This window comes from Vipera berus, assembly GCF_964194415.1.
Source record: "Vipera berus genome assembly, chromosome: Z".
Lineage (NCBI taxonomy): Eukaryota > Metazoa > Chordata > Lepidosauria > Squamata > Viperidae > Vipera > Vipera berus.
In genome coordinates this window covers 79,035,444-79,055,221 of record NC_138205.1, presented here as the reverse complement: position 1 = coordinate 79,055,221, position 19,778 = coordinate 79,035,444, and the positions used below count along the sequence as shown (strand labels likewise).

Below are 19,778 nucleotides of genomic sequence, written 5' to 3'. Positions count from 1 at the left end.
CTTTGCAGGCTCTCAGTGAAGAGTGTGAAAAATTAAAGGAAGAACTTGAAAAACAGAACCGACAGGCAAATGCTGCAGAAGAGGCACTCAAGGAAATGCAGGTTGAAACTTTATTTAATTAAACAAGAAACTCGCAGAACCTTTGAGTCAATAATTATTGATGTTTTAAGCATGTTGGTTATCCAGTAGGAAGACTCCCTAGCCTAGTAGTACAATGAAATCTTAATCGAACACCTCATCTTGCATTAACCAAACGGAGGATACAAATGGATCAGATTTTTGTCTGGACATCTACCCCCAAATTATGAATACTGCATCCAACATAGTCTGGATGAGGCAATTCGGCTTACTTGAATTTGCATCACCTCTGTCATTTATGCCATTACTCAAATATCATAAATTGGATAAATAATATAATTTACCCTTTAACAGACATCTAGTCTGCTAAATTAGTTTCATTGTATTCTCTCCTCCACTATGTATTTTTGATTCAGTAGTAAGTAGAAAATATATTTCAGGGTTTAAAAGCAAAGAAACTTAATCTGATTTTGAAATTTTGGTATGGCAGGTAGAACATGATTATTGCCCAGAAATATATGATACTTTATACTGTGTGCATTTTTATGGCTTTTCTAAAGTTTGCCTCTAAACTCTTTGTAAGCTGCATCAATCTTGTACTTTAATTTCTTAAGAGAACAGAACATGTATAAACTATTTCTAAATTTTAACTGATACCCTGTTTCCTGGCCATAACGAGATCAAAACTTTAGAAAGCCGGAGAGGCAAGGATGCAGAATTTTTCAGCGCATGGTTCCTAGAATGCACGTGGTCCCTAGAATCTCTACACTTTCCTGGGAGACATTTATTAAGCTGTGAATTGCTTAGATCAAGATTATTGCAGTCATTTTTGAACAATATAGAAAAAAAAACATTTTTATTGCTTTAACACAAAAAAAACAGCAGAGGAAAGAAAAACAGAAAAAATATAAATTATAACAGCTGACTTAATAGCCAGCCATCAATTCTCCAATCTACATCTAAAAAGCTAGACACAACAGGCACCATATAAATACCACACACAAAACAGCCCAAGGCAGAGAGAGAAGTTCCCTGAGGATGGGCTCCAGCACCAGTCCGAAAGCTCAGAAGACAAAACCTCTAGTCCTGGTGACCAAGTCAGATTGGATCCTTCATAATTTATAGTATTGTAAATAAACAGTGCTTTTTTTGTAAAAGAAAAAGGTGCCGGAACTCACACATGTCATACAACCCGCCTTGCCTACCCTACAAGGTTCCATCCAATAAAGGTGCCGGAACTCCGTTCTGAACGTTCTATGAGAAAAAAAAGGCCTGGATATAAATAATATGCATGTAAAATATAGTACAGAGAAAATTCCTCTAAAATGCATGTAAAAATGCCTGATTCTAAACAGCATTAAGCCTCTTCCATACAAAGTGATATTGGTCAGTCTTATTATTACAGTATGTCAATAAAGAACCAGTTCATAAGCAGAAAGTAAACAAGTAGAGGTAGTCTCCTTTTAGCAATCATCTCAAGTTACAACAGACCCTCCAGAAGCTACTTATATCTTGGTTTCAATGTTAGGCTTCTGCCGCGCCTCTGCAGTCATTCACCCTTAGACACACTACAGATAGTTGCACAAAGCCCACTGCTTGAAAACCAGACAGTCAGCTGGGCAAAGCTGGGCATGCTTGCTTCCACTGCACTCAAGCTACACACCTCCACAACTGGCAAGCACCATTTTTAGAGCAGCTACAGTTCATTGCAGCCACTCTGAAAATGGCGGTTGTTTCCTGGATGCAGTCATGTGATCTACGGATGCCAAGGGAAGGAGAGCAAGCTCTGTCATCCCTTGGCACAGCTGGCTTTGCTTCTCCAACACGAGCTTTGTAACTTCTAGAAGGACATCTGTGGTTGTAATCTTTTTTGCTATACTCCATTGCTGATAAATCTATGGTTCTTTATAGAATGATACATTCCAAATGTTTGGTATATAATTTAAAATGCCCAACTTAAACAGTGTGACTCTGGGTTGCATGCAGCATTAAAAACAATTAATCAACCTTTTATACCATAAAACATTAAGCATTAAATATACCGTATTTTCCGGCGTATAAGACGACTTTTGAACCCCTGAAAATCTTCTCAAAAGTTGGGGGGTCGTCTTATACGCCCAGTCGCCTTATACGCCGGAAAATCAGTGGGTGGCGTCTGGCAGGAGCCGGCAGGGCAGTCCTGCGCACGCGCGCACTCCCTGGCTGCTCCTTAGCAGCTGGGGAGTGCGCGCGTGTGCAGGACTGCCCTGCCGACTCCCGTCCGACGCTCTTCGCTCTTGAGGCAGCTGCTGCCTCAAGAGGGAAGAGCCGGCTCGCTCTACCCTCTTGAGGTAGCAGAAGAGCGTGGAGCCGGCAGGGAAGTCCTGCGTGCGCGTGCATTTGCAGGACTTCCCTGCCGGCTCGCTCTTCCCTCGCGTCGGACGGGAGCCGGCAGGGAAGTCCTGCACACGCACGCAGGACTTCCCTGCCGGCTCGCTCTTCGCTCTTGAGGCAGCTGCTGCCTCAAGAGGGAAGAGCCGGCTCGCTCTACCCTCTTGAGGCAGCAAAAGAGCGTGGAGCAGGCAGGGAAGTCCTGCGTGCGCGTGCGTTTGCAGGACTTCCCTGCCGGCTCGCTCTTCCCTAAGAGCGTCGGACGGGAGCCGGCAGGGAAGTCCTGCTCCCGTCCGACGCTGCGCTTCCGCTGGGCGGTGCTGGCCGAGACGAGCCAGCAGGCAGCCGTCGTGAGCGCGGCGCTGAGGGGCAGCAGCCCCACGCGCAGCAGCAGCCGCCGGCTCAGCAACAGGTCCGAGCGCAGGAGCCGCACCGCCAGGCTGCCCAGGAAAAGCAGCCACACCGAGAGGCTGTCCGCCCAGTCCAGCTCCATGAGGGGCAGGGCGGGAAGCCGGTCGGGAAGAGGGACCGGGAGCCTGGGCCGAGTGCGCCTTGGCCGACGGTGAGAGGGAAGCGGCACATGAAAAAGAGGCTGTGGGCGGAGCTGCCCCACCCTGTGCCGAATGGGAGAAGTTCAAGGCCTGGGGGGGGAAAGCAGGAGGGGCGCCGGCCGTGGCGGGTGGCGGCTGCCCTCCGGCGCTGCCTGCCGCCCGGGAAACGCTGCGTCTTGGGGGCCAGCAGAAGCGCGGGAGCAGTGGGAGGGCCGGCGGGGCCAGTCGGGCCTTCGCCTCCTCTGCGACAGACAGGGAGGGCAGGGCATGTAAGTATTTTCCGGCGTATAAGACAAAAAAACCTTGAAAAACTTCTTAAAAGTAGGGGGTCGTCTTATACGCCGGAAAATACGGTAGTATCAAAGATAATACTTGCAGCTCAGGGTTGAACTGTGGGGTTCTTGGTGCCCTCTGAGATTGCTTGTTTTCTTGTAACTATTTCATTACCAAAGAAATCATTGCTAGAAGAGAGTAGGGTTTGCTCTCATTATATACATACAAGGGGATTGTCCTATCTGTTGATGGGAATGGTCTTGGTTGTTCCTTGATTAGACTGTCATTTATGTTAGTTGTTTGCCTGATTGGGGTATTGTTTACTTCTTGATTGTTGGTCTTTTTGTTTTCTGTTTTTACTTTTTTATTGTCTCTTCTGAATGTACATGTTGTTTATCTTTATGTGCCTGTTGATGGCTGATTTGTCTGAGTGCCAGGTTTCTTGGTCTAAGATACAGTTTTTCCCAGCTGCAACTTTACGTCTGTCTATGTGTTGTGAAATTAAGGAGTTTTCATCATGTCTTATCAGTGCTAGTTGGTGTTCATGGGTGTACTCAGCTAATCTTCTACCTGTTTGTCCTAGATAGTGGCTGCAAAAGTGTATGTTACAGATGACTTATTTTTCTTTCTGGGGTTCTTGGGTGTTTTGTTTACTTAGGATGTTTCAGAGGGCTTTGGTTGATTTATAGTCTTTTGGTGAACGCGGTGGCTCAGTGGGTTAGGATGCTGAGCTTGTCGATCAGAAGGTCGGCAGTTTGGCAGGTTAAATCCCGAGTGCTGCGTAGCAGAGTGAGCGCCTGTTACTCGTCCCAGCTTCTGCCAACCTAGCAGTTCGAAAGCACGTTAAAATGCAAGTAGAAAAATAGGGACCACTCCGGTGGGAAGGTAACAGTGTTCCGTGTGCCTTTGGCGTCTAGTCATGCCGGCCACATGACCACGGAGACGTCCTCGGACAAGCGCTGGCTCTTCGGCTTTGAAACGGAGATGAGCACCGGCCCCTAGAGTTGGAAACGACTAGCACGCATGTGCGGGGGAACCTTTACCTTTACCTTTAATAGTCTTTTGGTGATTTCTGAAATGTTTTTAATATATGGCAGTGTTATATTCTTTTCATGGTTGTTGAGTGGTAAGGCACTTTTTAATAAAGTTACATGGCTATCCATTTTATTGGAAAACATTTCCTAGCTTATCAATTTAATATGTCATCAAAATTGTTCTCCTTTGAACATCCACTGGGTCGGTATTTACTATCATACCTTAACACCATGGAAACCCTAAATTGCCTGTTTTATTATGTTTTTATTCCAAGTAGGAGATTAAATAGTGCTCTATTTCTATTCAATCAACAATATCATTTTTGCTAGGCTGTGAAACGAGACCTGTATGTACAACTGAACCTTTCTATGGATCAAGTGACTGAATACAAAGCAATCCAGCAAAAAAAAGATGAAGAAATTGCAGAACTGAAAGAAGTTCTTAAAAGGTTGGTGCTTAATTGAAATAATTTCAGTCTTGGAAGGGTATATAAATATATATAATGAACAAATATTATAAATAAATGTAGGATTTCCCCCCCTCACACACACAGGAAGCATTATAATGCAGGAATTTAAAAAGTGTCTATTGTTTGTATTGCTCCTTTATCATGGGCAGTTATGCCAATGATGGCCAATTAATTGGTAGAAATTATTTTGTTCTTCACTGACCTCCCAATTTGCATCAAGGGGGACACTAATATTGAAGATATTTCCCTCTTGGTCTTTGCGCTTCCGGACATCCACATTCTGTGTTTGTCAGTAGATCTGATTTATTTCCAGCTGTGATACATCTCAAATCATATTTTGTGAATGCTAACATTACTGTAAAAAATGTAGGGGCAGCTGTTTTTGTTTGGTGGGAAATTCTTGTGACTTGTAACTCCTTAAATTAATTCTTTTCCTCTCACAATAGAGGATCAGCTACTGTAGTATCTTGCAGAGAAGCTGTTGCTTTATAGTTTTTTTGAAAAAGATAACCAGGCAATTTCGCCTCTAGAGTGAAAGCTCTTCCTCTCTGTGGTTACTAATCCAGTAATGGAGAAATCTTTTATTTTTTTTTATTTTTTTATTTTAATTCCATTTATATCCCGCCCTTCTCCGAAGACTTAGGGCGGCTTACAAGCTTAGCAGTAGCCTTCATTCTATGTATATGCCTGCTTATTAGGGCTTTCGCGCCCCCCCCAGCGGCATTATTACAAAGTCAGCTTATTGCCCCCAACAATCTGGGTCCTCATTTTACCTACCTCGGAAGGATGGAAGGCTGAGTCAACCTTGAGCCTGGTGGGACGCGAACCTGCACTAATTGCAGGCAGCTGGTGTTACTTAAGGAGGCACATAATGTGAGCTGAAAATGTGAAAGGAAGGCAGAACACTGATTGAATGCTGATCTTGCACCCTTCTATTAGCTGCAGGAGTCAAACTCTCAGTTCATAATGTTTTCAACATTTCAAGAGTCAGATGTAATAAAGACCACTGAGGGCCTGTTTCAATGTAATTTGGAGAAGTAAAAATGGCATTATAGTATTATGAAAATGCCAGGCTTGCTTTAAGGAACTTCCTGTAATTGCAATGGTATACATGTACATATATTATGTGTTTTACTTGATTGTATTGTACAATTATACAGGTAGTCCTCAACATAGAACATATAAACATATCTGAGCCTAAATTTTCTTTTGCTAAGCAACAGAACAGCACATTTAGCAGTTGTTAAGTGAATTTTCCTTTCTTGCCACATTTGCTAAGGGAATCACTGCAGTTGTTAGGTTAATAACACGTGAATCTGGCTTCTTCAAACATCCGAATTTTGATCATGCCATGAAAAATGTTCATAAGTCACTTTTTTCAGTGCCATTGTAAGTTTGAACAGTTGCTAAACGAATGGTTATAAGTTGAAGATTACCTGTATTAATTTTGTTATATTTGCAAATATTTACTTTGCTCTTTCTTCAAAAATATAGTCTCTAATGTAGGTATTGATTAGAATGAACACAAATAAAATTAACATGAAATTATAAAAAACACAAAAATAACCTCACCATAAAAAAATTAAAAAGAGAAACAATAGCACCATTTATATGTGAATGCAATATATTCATCTAATACATGTCTAGATTAGATAAACAGTTTATCAAAACATGTAGGCTATACATGACTATCACAAGAGTTATATTAAGACTCAGTTTTGGTGAGATGGGCAGCGCATAAATATGGTTATGAATAAAATAAATTAATAAGCAAGCAAGCCAGGACACAGTGGCAGAAATTAATGGTTCTGTTTAGCAAAATAAGGAGGGAGACAAAATCAGGCCTAACAAAATTAAGGTAGGGTAGTATGCTGTCAAGTGATACTTTGTGCTCTCCCCAACTTAAAATCAACCTTTGCATTACCTTGTACAGAAGAGTTCCCTTTTATATACATCTTTTGTGCAGAACACAAAAGAATATTCTGAGGCCTCAAAGTGGTGCCCAAAAATCTCTTGTCCTTCTTAAGGATAAGAAATTTTTAAATATTGTTTACCAACTGCAAATTGTTTTCAAATATGTTGGAAATCAACTCTGAGAATTTCCTGAAACTCTGAAAGTGGTAATTCAATATAGCTGCAGAGAGCCAGGATAGGCAAAATTGCTCTTAAGTGGGTGAGGTTAACTCTGTTCTTCAGGCTGAAATCTATTATCAATTACAAATATTTATTTTTGATCTGCATTCTGATCTCTATGAGCATTTAAATTAATGTAAAGTATGACTGCTATTTCACAATATTTGATTTTTTTAAAAAAATCTAGGTTGATAGTTTGACAATTTTTTTTAAAAGAAGTTAAAGTCTTATCTGTACTTAAACATAAAGGAATGCTAGATTCATTTTCATATTTAGTGCTCTGTGAAGATTAATAGTATTATTTCTAGTGTTAATTGTGGTCTGGATAATGATAAAAGCAATTAAGGAAAATTGAATATGTTTTTGAGCAGAGCCCAGACAGAAGTCAGCAGAACAAATAAACAAATTCAAGACTACTATGGTAAATTCAACGAGTTGAAATCAGAGCGAGACAACAATGAGACCAAGTTACTGGCTGAACTGGATGATCTAACTAGGACGAAGCAGTTCTTGGAAGAAAAATTAATTGAACTTCTCAGGTTGGTAAATTTATTTTTATATAACCTCACTATCAAGTGGAAAAAAATCTTATTTTTTTTTTCACCTCTAAATTTTACTGCTACAGAATTTAAAGCCATGTTTATGGTTGGCAGTACCCCACAAAGTTATCCTAAAAATCTGCAATTCAATATATTCTAAATATATTGTATTTTTCTCTGCAGCACTAATCATGCGTTGTCCATTTGGAATTCTACAGGGAACAATATTTCTCCCCCTTTTAACCAGGAACTGTGTTATCATTCAGGAACAGAGTTTGCTTACAGGCCTTCAGAAGACCTAATTTATTCCACAACTCTCTATCCAATTTCATATTCTGTCATATGGCAACATTTTCTTACTACTTTTTCCCAATGTTTTTGTATTAGGAGAATCTAGGTGAGTTGAAATCTGAGGATGGAGTGATTATAGAGACTGCTTATTTGGATTTATTTTTTTATCCCGTTTATATCCCGCTCTTCTCTGAAGACTCAGGGCGGCTTACAATCTAAGAAACACAAATCGATGTGCTTAGCAATAGCCTTCATTCTATGTATATGCCTGCTTATTAGGGCTTTCGCCCCCCCCCAGCAGCATTTTTACAAAGTCAGCTTATTGCCCCCAACAATCTGGGTCCTCATTTTACCTACCTCGGAAGGATGGAAGGCTGAGTCAACCTTGAGCCTGGTGGGACTCGAACCTGCACTAATTGCAGGCAGCTGGTGTTACTTAAGGAGGCATTAGCCCACTGCTCCACCAAGGATAATGTTCTATTGCAACAGCAACACAATAGTAGTTTTTTTGGGGGGGGCATGTTGCTTTAAACAAACATAGTTTCCTATAGATATGCATTGAGGTTTATACAACTGTTAGGATAAAGGATGTCCATATTCCATTGTATGTATGTATGTGTGTATGTATATATACATACATACATATATATACACATATACACAATGGAATGTGTGTGTGTGTGTGTGTGTGTAGTCTTTCCTTACCAACTGCTTGTTCAGCAACTGTTGGAAACTACAACAACACTGAAAAAGGAGATTTATGACTGATCCTTAAAATTGCAGATGTTCCAACTCCCTCTGTAATCATGTAATTTTGATTTGGATGCTTGGCAACTGTTCTGCATTTATGACAGTCACAGCATCCTGCAGGCACGTGATTGCCATTTGCAGTCTTCCCAGTTGGCTTCTGATAAAAATGTCATTCGGGAAGTTGGAGGAAGTCTCAAATCATGGTCATGTGATTTCACACTTAATGACTGTGTGTGATTTTCTTCACAACTGCATCCAAAACTGATAAAATTCAGTGCAGTCACACAATGTTTCACTTTGTGACTGTATTGCTTAGTGCTGGAGTTGTAGACCATAAGAGAGGTTGCCTGTAATCCACATTCATAACCAACTCAATCTTTAGTCATAAGGAACATCAATAACTAATCAAGGAGAGAAGCAACCTAGAACTAAGGAGAAATTTCCTGATAGTTAGAACAATCAGTGGAACAACCTGCCTCCAGGTTGTGAATGCTCCAACACTGGAAGTTTTTAAGAAGAGATTGGACAACCATTTGTCTGAAATGGTATAGGGCAGTGATGGCGAACCTTTTAGAGATCAAGTGCCCAAACTGCAACCCAAAACCCACTTATGTATCATGATGTGCTGTATGGGCGTGGCCCATTGGGCGGGCATGGTCATGGAGGTAACAGCAGACTGGGTGGGACTAAAAAGCTCAATCAATCAATTCCAACTTTGCAAGATTTTTTTTACCAGCGAGAAGTTGAAATTGATTGATTGATTGAACCTTTTTTTTTGCATAAGGTGACAGAGGCCTAAAGCGAAAAGGTTTTATAAAACCCAGCTGAAGGCCTAGGACTTGGGCGATGGTGCGGGTGCCCATAGAGAGGACTCTGCGTGCCATCTGTGACACACGTGCCATAAGTTCGCCACCATGGGTATAAGGTTTCCTGCCTGAGCTGTGGGTTGAACTGCAAGACCTCCAAGGTCCCTTACAACTCTGTGACTCTGTTATTCTATCAGGTATTCAATCCTTTGGAGGTCAGTTGGGCCATTAATTTATCTTTCTAGTGTTGAAAGATTAGCCTCTTAACAATAAGGGCATAGGGAATCCATTTCTGTTATCCAGCCCATCATTTTCCATATAACAGACATATAGTACAAAATAATATGAAGATCCAAAACATGCTAAATATCTCAAACTGAAAATATGCAGTATGAATACAGTTAATATGCATATCAATAATACTCTGGGGCTAGAAAATATTAATGGAAACATTTTGTATCTTCCATTTTATTGTTACATTGATAAGGCAACCCATATTTAAAACTTTGCACTAACCAGTCTGATTATATCACAAATTCAACAAAGCAAAAGATTGTGATGTGATCAAATACACATATCAGCCCAAATAGACTCTTCTCACGTTCTTTACTGACGAGAAGAAATTAATATTGTTGAATCTGCAAATACATTGTTCTGTTTTAAATCTAAAATGGAAGAATTTATTTGCAGACTCAAGAATATTCATAATCTTCTTATGCATGTGTAATTGATTGGAAGCAATATAACCTCTATCTGGTTGTGGAATCACACTCTGCACTGTTGACTAATTTTTTATCGTACGTTTGACTATTTGTTAAATCCTGTGGTTTGTGGGTGATAGCTTGACATTTAAAGTTTCAGAGAAAACAGTGCTACTTCTCTGATAATATTTATTTAACATTAGACCCAAATGCTGGCAATCCATATGCTTGTAATAGGTTAGCTTCCTTGGGTGTTTGGTAGCTTTGTTGTCTGGTTTTGTTTTGTAAATTTATTCTTTCTTAGGCTTTGTTCTTCTATGTGAAATTCTGCACAAAATATTTGCCCTTTTTTGGATTTTCTGAATGTTTGCCATTCATTATTATCAAAGCCTAAGGTATATCCTATTGATATATAAAATGAATCTGAAGGAACAGATCACCACAAATTGGTGCTGATTTGTAAGTAGAGTCATCCAGTATGCAATGCACCGTTGTGAAAAAGTAACTACCCCCTTAGATTTCACAGCTGATAGTACCATTTTTAATTGCAGTAACTGCAGCCAAAACTTCCTGGATTGTAACAGATGATCGATTTATAGCATTGCATAGGAAATGTGGCCAAACAAACCAGAAGGATTCTGTTATTTGTTTAACAATATGTTCACGTGGGAACCATGGGTCATTATACTCCTAATCGCCCAAGGTATAGACTAGAGTTTGTTTTTAGCTAATGATTGTAACATGTTGAAAGAGGCTCAAAATGCAGGTCCTAGATTACACATAATGTTCATCACAGAATCATAGTTTATTATCTATTTCTGCTAAGGAGAAAAACAAGGAAGAATTAATGAGCAATGGGTGCCACTGAGTTTCCTTGTTCCCTAATGAGCCAGAATTCTGTTTTTGTTTATTGATGTGAACATGTGTGTGTGTGTGCATGTGCACATGTGCATGTGTGTATCCATTTTATTATTACATTTCTCATGCGCTAAAAGGTAAAGCCTCCCTCAAGTCAAGCTGGATTTTTGATAAGTTCATGGACATCTCATAAAGTTTTCTTTGGTTGCAATATGGAAATAGTTTTTCCATTTTTTTATTTTTTCAGACTAGGCAATTACCTCCATATTTCTTCATCCAAGAACTAACCAGATATAAACTTACTTATGTTTTTAAAACCAACTATGATCAGCACATGCAGCTACTTAGCAGAACTTTTTATATACCACAGAGAATTTAAAAAAATCAAGGTAGCCTCTCAGGACTCCAACCAACTTTAGATTTATCAGACAGTTCTTAATTGAGAAAGTGAATTTCTCCTATAGGGGACCAGACTTAAGATTTTAAAACACAAATTTATCAAATGACAAATTATTTTTCCATACATGACTTTGAAAGGGACAAGGATGCTCTTTGGCAGAAATCAGATGCTCTGGAATTCCAGCAGAAGCTCACAGCAGAACAAAGATGGCTTGGTGATGCTGAAGTCACTAGTTGTTTAGACTGTCAAAAAGAATTTGGCTGGCTGAATCGTCGTCATCATTGCAGGTCAGTATTTTGAGGGGATTGAACAAATATGAGCACTGCTGACTGTTCTGAGGTTTAACAATCAGCACAATTTTCCCAGGCCTATTTTATAATATTTTTACACATATTTGGACTTGTCCCCAGTTCCACCCAAAGTACTATTCAAAAGATATTTGGAGTTTCAGTTCTAGGGGTTGTAAGAAAGAAAGAAGTATTCTCTTAGGTTCAGATGTCCATGTTTCATTTATGCTTCATGAGAGGAGCTTTGGTCATAATATATATATACACACTATAGCTAAAAGTGAAAACTCAAAACCTCAGTTACTGTCTTCACAATGAATATTCAAGGAAAAGATGTGATTCAAGGAACAGCACATACTTTGCCTTAAGAAAATCTCATTTTCTATTCTAAAAGTCTGTATCTAGCATTGTCAAGAACTTTAATCATGAATTCTGACCATGTTAAGTGAAATGAACTAATGGTCTGATTTAGTGTGACAAAACTTCAACTGATTCTTTTCACTTTCATGTTCATTTTTGCCAATATTCTAGTAAATTCATAATGTGGATGAGGAAGGTTGGAAGGCAATTCACAGCGCAGAACATAGCAACTCTGATGAATTTTGATCTAATCCTACTAGATTAACATATACTGACATTTTATGGTGCCTGGGTGATTTTAAAAGAAGGCAAAACTGAGGGGTCCTTGGTATTCTCTGAGCTTGCTTGTTTTCTTGCAGATGTTGTAGCAGATCTTGCTGTGGGTAGCTAGCCTGTATGTATTTCTGCAAATAGAATTCTCAATCATCCTGTTCAATTATTAAATGGCAAAATGACAATATTGACTGTTATTAAAACTTCGCAAGTTTCTAGTACAATCTCTCAGTCCTACCTTCCTAGAACATTATTGGTCTTTATTTGTGTTATTATGGTTTACAAAACCATATATAAAGCAATAGTTTATAGGTATGAGAAGACAGGAATAGGGAGAGAAGGACTATAGATGTGTTACTTGGTAAACTTTTTGCCTTTTATGGCAAAAATGAATTGGCTTAGATTTTGATGTACATATGCATAGGTGTTTTATTAGGAAATCAAGTGTAACAGGATGTCATCTTTTAACTGATGAACTGAAGAGAAGATTCAAGGCAATGTTATTAATCAACTAAAAAGGCTTTAGTTCTAGAACAGCAATTGCATCCTGAATTTAGTACAGAAATACAATTCATTTCTCAATAAAAGTGTAGAATGAAAGAAAGAAAAGATTAACCTGTTAAAAATAATTTCTGGTTGCTGTTAATATTTGATAATAAAATAAAATATTTTTTCAGATATAATTTTAATATTTCCAATGATTTCAAGGGTATCTAGTTTTAGTACTATAGTACTGTTAAGATATTAGTTTTTTCTGCATGGAAAATTGTGTCCCATAAGTACTTAATTTTAAATATGTTTTTTACTTTGTTTTTTAAGAATGTGTGGATGCATTTTCTGCTATTACTGCTGCAACAATTATGCCTTTTCAAAGCAAACTGGAAAGAAAGAACGCTGTTGTCGAGCTTGTTTTAAAAAAGTGACTGCCAATCCTGTTGATTCTGAATTAAACTTTACACCAGAAGAATCATCATCATCAAGTCTGCTGGCCTCACCATTGTCCCTGGTTCACAAAATTTTGGGTGAGCTAAAACAATTTTTTCAAATTTATTGTGGCTTTATAAAAACGTTAGATTGTATGTTACACTACTTTTTGGTCAGCTTGTTAAATAATCCAGGGCATATTTCCTAATTAGGAGAATCTAATGAGGAAATTAGAAATATCCTGTGAAACTGGGATGGTGACATTCTAGAATGATCTATTTTCTTTGCTGTCCCATCTTTCCCCACAATAGTGCAATGTTCACTGTGATGGAAGTTCTGGATTTCCAGAACATGGATATACATGTTTCATTCATGTTGAGTAATTTTGTATGTATTAGAACCTTATCAGTACATATGCAGCACTCAAAATCCGACAAAGCAGTAGATTCACTCAAAAATCGGAACCTTTCTTTATGGAACTTTATGTGGATTAGGCAGAAATGGATGCATGCTGTATGCTACTAGAAACAGACACTTTTTAAAACATCTTGGAGGCTGCCATTCTACATGTAGTGGTGACTTTTTGGAGTACAGTACCTAAGAAATGTCTGTTGGTGAAATATCAATGCAATTTGTTTAATGTCTTTTCTGGCAGTCCAACCCTGCAATTACTATTTTTTGTGTATTTCCTGCTACACAAATAATATTTTTTGTATCTTCTCTTTTGGCACAGTTACAAATGAAACCTCTAAGTCTACAGATGATGCAGTATTTGATATAATAACAGATGAAGAAGTGGGTCAGATACAAGAAGGTGACTCTGTTCACAGCAAACATCAAACTGAAGAATCTCTGGATCATGGTGTTCCTGATTTGTGAGTAGCAGAAAAAGGATGTGCATTATATATAATGGAAAGGAAGAATATTTCACATTCAAAAATCAAAAACACTGTAGATTCATAGAGAATATAATTATAGAGGGAGATGGCTTTGGCTTTCTTTCAGGATTGTAAATGCATACATTCTTTCAAAATAGGCATATCCAGAGGGTACTTCCTGAACGCATATTCCTAGAACAAACCAACAAAAACCAATTCTTTCCTGCCACCCCAAAGTAACAAAAACTTGATTCAGTCTTTTCTGGTAAGGTAATTTCATCATCCTGCCTACTGAAGCTCTTGGCTGCCAAAAATTAGTAAAAGAAGAAAAATTACTTTATGATTTTTGGTCACGAAAAGTTGCTAAGTAATGAGCATGGCTCCACATTATGGGAGGAGATTTAGGTCTTGTGTTTGACATGTCTGCCCTAATCTGTGCACTCAAAGCAGTCTTGTAATGCTTCTATAGCTCCCTCTGTCTTTACTGTAGGTTTCACTCTGACTAATAAAGGTTTATATGCTGGAATAAGCAGCACTGAGAGATGGTCAGAGGGGCCCAGGTGAGGGGGGGGTTAGCTTTGAAAGCCTTCTTGATGTTAGAATAAGCAAGATCCAGTGTATTGCCCCCTCTGGTTGCAAAGTCCACATTTTGATGGAAATGTGGCAGGGTAGTTTTCAAATCCACTTGGTTAAAGTCTCCACTGCAATAAATGTACCCTCTCGATGAGTAGTTTGTAAATCACTGACAATATGACAGAGAACCTTCAGGGCCTCTTCTCTGTGCATCACGGGGGATATACACAGCTGTGATAATGGTGACAGAGAATTCTCTAGAGAGATAGAAGGGTCTGCATTTGGTGGTCAGAAGCTGCACATCTGGGGAGCACAGACTTGAAACCACCTTAGCATTATTACACCATCTGTCATTTATATAAAAAGAGACACACCCCTCCCCAAGATTTGCCACTAAACTCTGGTCCAGCCAAAATGTTGAAAATCCCATGAAGCTAACAGCACTATCTGGGACAGAAGGCTTTAACCAAGTTTCTGTTGCAATGATGACACAGTAATTTCTCACCTCCCTGTTTGTTGTTAAATCCAGCCTCAAGTGATCCTTTTTTGGTTCTAAGGAGCAAGCATTTGCAAACAAAATAGATGGAAGAGACACTGTAAGGTCTAGCTTTTAGTCTAGATGTTAGTGTTCTGTACCAGCCTGCTACCGGCCCTGCAGAAAAGGCAGGGACAACCCCTTTTACAAGAAGGCAAGAGGCTGGAATTAAGCCTGCCAAATTTATGAATACAAAAACAAACAGAACAAGACACGAACCAAGAAACAGGAGCTTTTCAAGCGGTTGCCTTCAGCAAACCAGCCCTCCCACGCATTCCCCTTTTATACAGTTCAGGGCGTGGCTTCTCTCTGCCTCCTTCCAAGGTGCCCCATTGCCTTCCTCTGTTTACTCCTGATTGACTGCCTCCTGCGTTGGGCGTCCTTGAACAGGGCCAGCTGTGGGTCATCTTCATCCACGCTGTCAGGCTCACACAGCTGGGTCTCCGTCGTGACCAGGTGGGAGGGGCCTGGCTGAGGGCTCTGCGGAGCCTCAAGGCCATCATCAGCAAGCTCTTCAAGACCCCCCTCCTCCTCCTCTGAGTCGTCCGACCCAACTGCCGAACCCACAGGCTGACCCTGAATCACAACACTTAGGTCTCCACGTTTGCCACATTTCCTCTTTCAGTCACACCTCCTCCTTTTCTTCCGAAGATGGTCAACAATAGAGGGAAACCTGCAATGGTTGCTCCTCCACTCTGCCCCTGCAGCCCAAAACGCTGCCTTCGCTGCTCAAAACACTGAGCACGATGCTGTTTCCACCTCCAGCAATTTCCTTTCTTCCTCCCTGCTCCTCCAAACATTGTAGCTGATCTCTCACTCTGTGTGTCAACCCCCGGCATCTGCATCGTTGATTTTATCCTCCATAGTAATCCCCTTCATGGATTACTGCCTTGTCGTGGCGAAGGGGCTTGCGTAATTCAATGAAGCTATGAGCTATGCCGTGCAGGGTCACCCAAGACGGAAAGGTCATAGCAGAGAGTTCTGACAAAACGTGATCCACTGGAGAAGGAAATGGCAAACCACTCCAGTATCTTTGCCATGAAAACCCTATGGACAGTACTAAAAGGCAAAACGATATGACGCTGGAAGATGAGCCCCTCAGGTCGGAAGGCGTCCAATATGCTACTGGGGAAGAGCAGAGGGCTAGTACTAGTAGCGCCAGAAAGAATGAAGCGACTGGGCCAAAGCCGAAAGGACGCTCAGCTGTGGATATGTCTGGTGGTGAAAGGAAAGTCCGATGCTGTAAAGATTTTTTCTCCATAGGAACCTGGAATGTAAGATCCATGAATCAAGGAAAGCTGGACGTGGTCAAACAAGAGATGACAAGACTAAACATTGACATCTTAGGTATCAGCGAACTAAAATGGACAGGAATGGGTGAATTTAATTCAGATGACCATCAGGTATACTACTGCGGGCAAGAATCCCTCAGAAGAAATGGAGTAGCCTTCATAGTCAATAAAAAAATAGGAAAAGCAATACTGGGATACAATCCTCAAAATGACAGAATGATCTCAGTTCGAATCCAAGGCAAACCATTCAATATCACAGTAGTCCAAGTCTATGCCCCAACCACCAGTGCTGAAGAGGATGAAATTGACCGGTTCTATGAAGCCCTACAGCACCTTATAGAACTAACACCCAAAAATGATGTCCTTATCATCATGGGGGATTGGAATGCTAAAGTAGGAAGCCAAAAGATAAGCGGAATAACAGGCAAGTTTGGCCTTGGAGTACAAAATGAAGCAGGGCACAGGCTGATAGAATTTTGTCAAGAGAATACGATGGTCATAGCAAACACTCTTTTCCAACAACCCAAGAGACGGCTTTACACATGGACATCACCAGACGGTCAACACAGAAATCAGATTGACTATATGCTCTGCAGCCAAAGATGGAGACACTCTATACAGTCAGTAAAAACAAGACCAGGAGCTGACTGTGGCTCAGACCATGAGCTTCTTGCTGCAAAGTTTAGGCTTAAATTAAAGAAAGTAGGGAAAAGCGCTAGGCCAGTCAGGTATGAATTAAATCATATCCCTGTTGAATATACAGTTGAGGTGACAAATAGATTTAAGGAATTGGATCTGATAGACAGAGTGCCTGAAGAACTATGGACAGAGGTTCGCAACATTGTACAACAGGTAGCAACCAAAACCATCCCAAAGAAAAAGAAATGCAAGAAAGCAAAATGGCTGTCTGAGGAAGCTTTGCAAATAGCTGAGGAAAGGAGGGAAGCGAAAGGCAAGGGAGAAAAAGAAAGATATGCCCAATTAAATGCAGAATTCCAAAGAATAGCTAGAAGAGATAAGAATGCCTTCTTAAATGAACAATGCAAAGAAATAGAAGAAAACAATAGAATAGGGAGGACCAGAGATCTTTTCAAGAAAATTGGAGAGATGAAAGGAACGTTTCATGCAAAAATGGGCATGATAAAGGACCAAAATGGCAGGGACCTAACAGAGGCAGAAGAGATTAAGAAGAGGTGGCAAAATTACACAGAAGAACTATACAAGAATGAGCTTAACGTCCCTGATAATCACAATGAGGTGGTCACTGACCTCGAGCCAGACATCCTAGAATGTGAAGTGAAGTGGGCCTTAGAAAAGCTGAGCAACAACAAAGCTAGTGGAGGTGACAGTATTCCAGCTGAGCTATTCAAAATCTTAAAAGACGATGCAGTAAAAGTGCTACACTCAATTTGCCAGCAAATTTGGAAAACTCAACAGTGGCCACAGGATTGGAAAAGATCAGTTTACATTCCAATTCCAAAGAAAGGCAGTGCGAAAGAATGTTCAAACTATCGCACCATTGCACTCATTTCTCATGCTAGTAAAGTTATGCTTAAAATCCTACAAGCTAGACTTCAGCAGTATGTGGATCGAGAACTACCAGAAGTACAGGCAGGATTTCGAAGAGGCAGAGGAACTAGAGATCAAATTGCTAACTTACGCTGGATCATGGAGAAAGCTAGAGAGTTCCAGAAAAACATCTACTTCTGCTTCATTGACTATGCTAAAGCCTTTGATTGTGTGGATCATAACAAACTCTGGCAAGTCCTTAAAGAGATGGGCATACCAGACCATCTTATTTGTCTCTTGAGAAATCTATATGCGGGCCAAGAAGCAACAGTGAGAACTGGACACGGAACCACTGATTGGTTCAAAATTGGGAAAGGAGTCCGGCAAGGCTGTATACTGTCGCCTTGCCTGTTTAACTTATATGCAGAGCACATCATGAGAAAGGCAGGGCTAGATGAATCAAAAGTTGGAATTAAGATTTCTGGAAGAAACATCAACAACCTAAGATATGCAGATGATACCACTCTAATGGCAGAAAGTGAAGAAGAACTAAAGAGCCTCTTGTTGCGGGTGAAGAAGGAGAGTGCAAAACTTGGATTGAAATTAAACATTAAGAAAACCAAGATCATGGCATCTGGCCCTCTCAATTCCTGGCAAATAGATGGGGAAGAAATGGAGGTAGTGACAGATTTTATTTTCCTGGGCTCCAAGATCACTGCAGATGGGGACTGTAGCCAAGAAATTAAAAGACGCTTGCTCCTCGGGAGGAAAGCCATGGCAAATCTAGACAGCACACTAAAAAGCAGAGACATCACCCTGTCAACAAAAGTGCGTATAGTCAAGGCTATGGTCTTCCCAGTTGCAATGTATGGCAGTGAAAGCTGGACCATAAGAAAGGCTGAGCGCCAAAGAATTGAAGCCTTTGAACTATGGTGCTGGAGAAGACTCCTGCGAGTTACTTGGACTGCAAGGCGATCAAACCGGTCAGTCCTAGAGGAGATCAACCCTGACTGCTCTTTAGAAGGCCAGATCCTGAAGCTAAAACTCAAATACTTTGGCCACCTAATGAGAAGGAAGGACTCACTGGAGAAGAGCCTAATGCTGGGAAAGATTGAGGGCACTAGAAGAAGGGGACGACAGAGAATGAGGTGGCTGGATGGAGTCACTGAAGCAGTAGGCGTGAGCTTAAATGGACTCCAGAAGATAGTAGAGGACAGGAAGGCCTGGAGGAACATTGTCCATAGGGTCGCGATGGGTCGGACACGACTTCGCAACTAACAACAACAAGTAATCCGAGGCCATGCAGACTCTCCCAACAGTTTTCTCCACAATTCCTCTCACGCTGAATTTCTTCATATCCAATATGGACTGACGTTCATATGAACGTTTAGCAATCCAACTCTGCTTGCTTGTCCCTATTTCTAAAAAGTGCTTCAGTCTGGATCGTTCATTTCCCGCCCTAACCCCCACACTTTTGAGAGCTGAAGCAGCTGCAGCCAAGCTACCTAACACATCTTCCTCCTACTTTCTCCACAATAACTCTGAGGTGAATTGGGCTGTAAGTGATTGGCCCAAAGCCACTTAGCTGGCCTTCATGGCTAAGATGGGACTAGAATTCAAGATCTCCAGCTTTAGGTACCAGTGCCTTATCCCTTCAGCAGAGGGATATCATAGTGTCAACCTACACTATGGAGAACAATAGTAAATATTTTTCTTACAGATTTTTAAGTTGAAGGACTCACTTTTTTTATTCTTTGTACTTGATCTTAAGATCTGAGCCGATATACAGATAATCCTTGGCTTACAACCACAATTAAGCCAAAAATTTCCATTGCTAAGCAAGATAATTGTTTGCCCCATTTTATGACTTTTCTTACCACAATTATTAAATGA

General features: G+C 40.4%; 1 protein-coding gene across 3 annotated transcripts in view; it reads left to right on the top strand.

Annotated features, from left to right (window-relative positions):
* The window catches only part of FYCO1 (FYVE and coiled-coil domain autophagy adaptor 1), a 74,348-nt gene that overhangs the window by 17,234 nt on the left and 37,336 nt on the right, over window positions 1-19,778 (top strand). For all 3 annotated transcript variants that reach the window (XR_014028379.1, XR_014028380.1, XM_081342945.1), the window contains exons 10-15: window positions 9-101; window positions 4,637-4,755; window positions 7,281-7,448; window positions 11,392-11,541; window positions 12,994-13,196; window positions 13,832-13,973. Coding sequence is in view for 1 of the 3 variants with exons in the window: in XM_081342945.1 (XP_081199071.1) it covers window positions 9-101; window positions 4,637-4,755; window positions 7,281-7,448; window positions 11,392-11,541; window positions 12,994-13,196; window positions 13,832-13,973 (875 nt within the window). In the remaining 2 variants the exon portion in view is untranslated. The remainder of the gene's footprint in view (window positions 1-8; window positions 102-4,636; window positions 4,756-7,280; window positions 7,449-11,391; window positions 11,542-12,993; window positions 13,197-13,831; window positions 13,974-19,778) is intronic.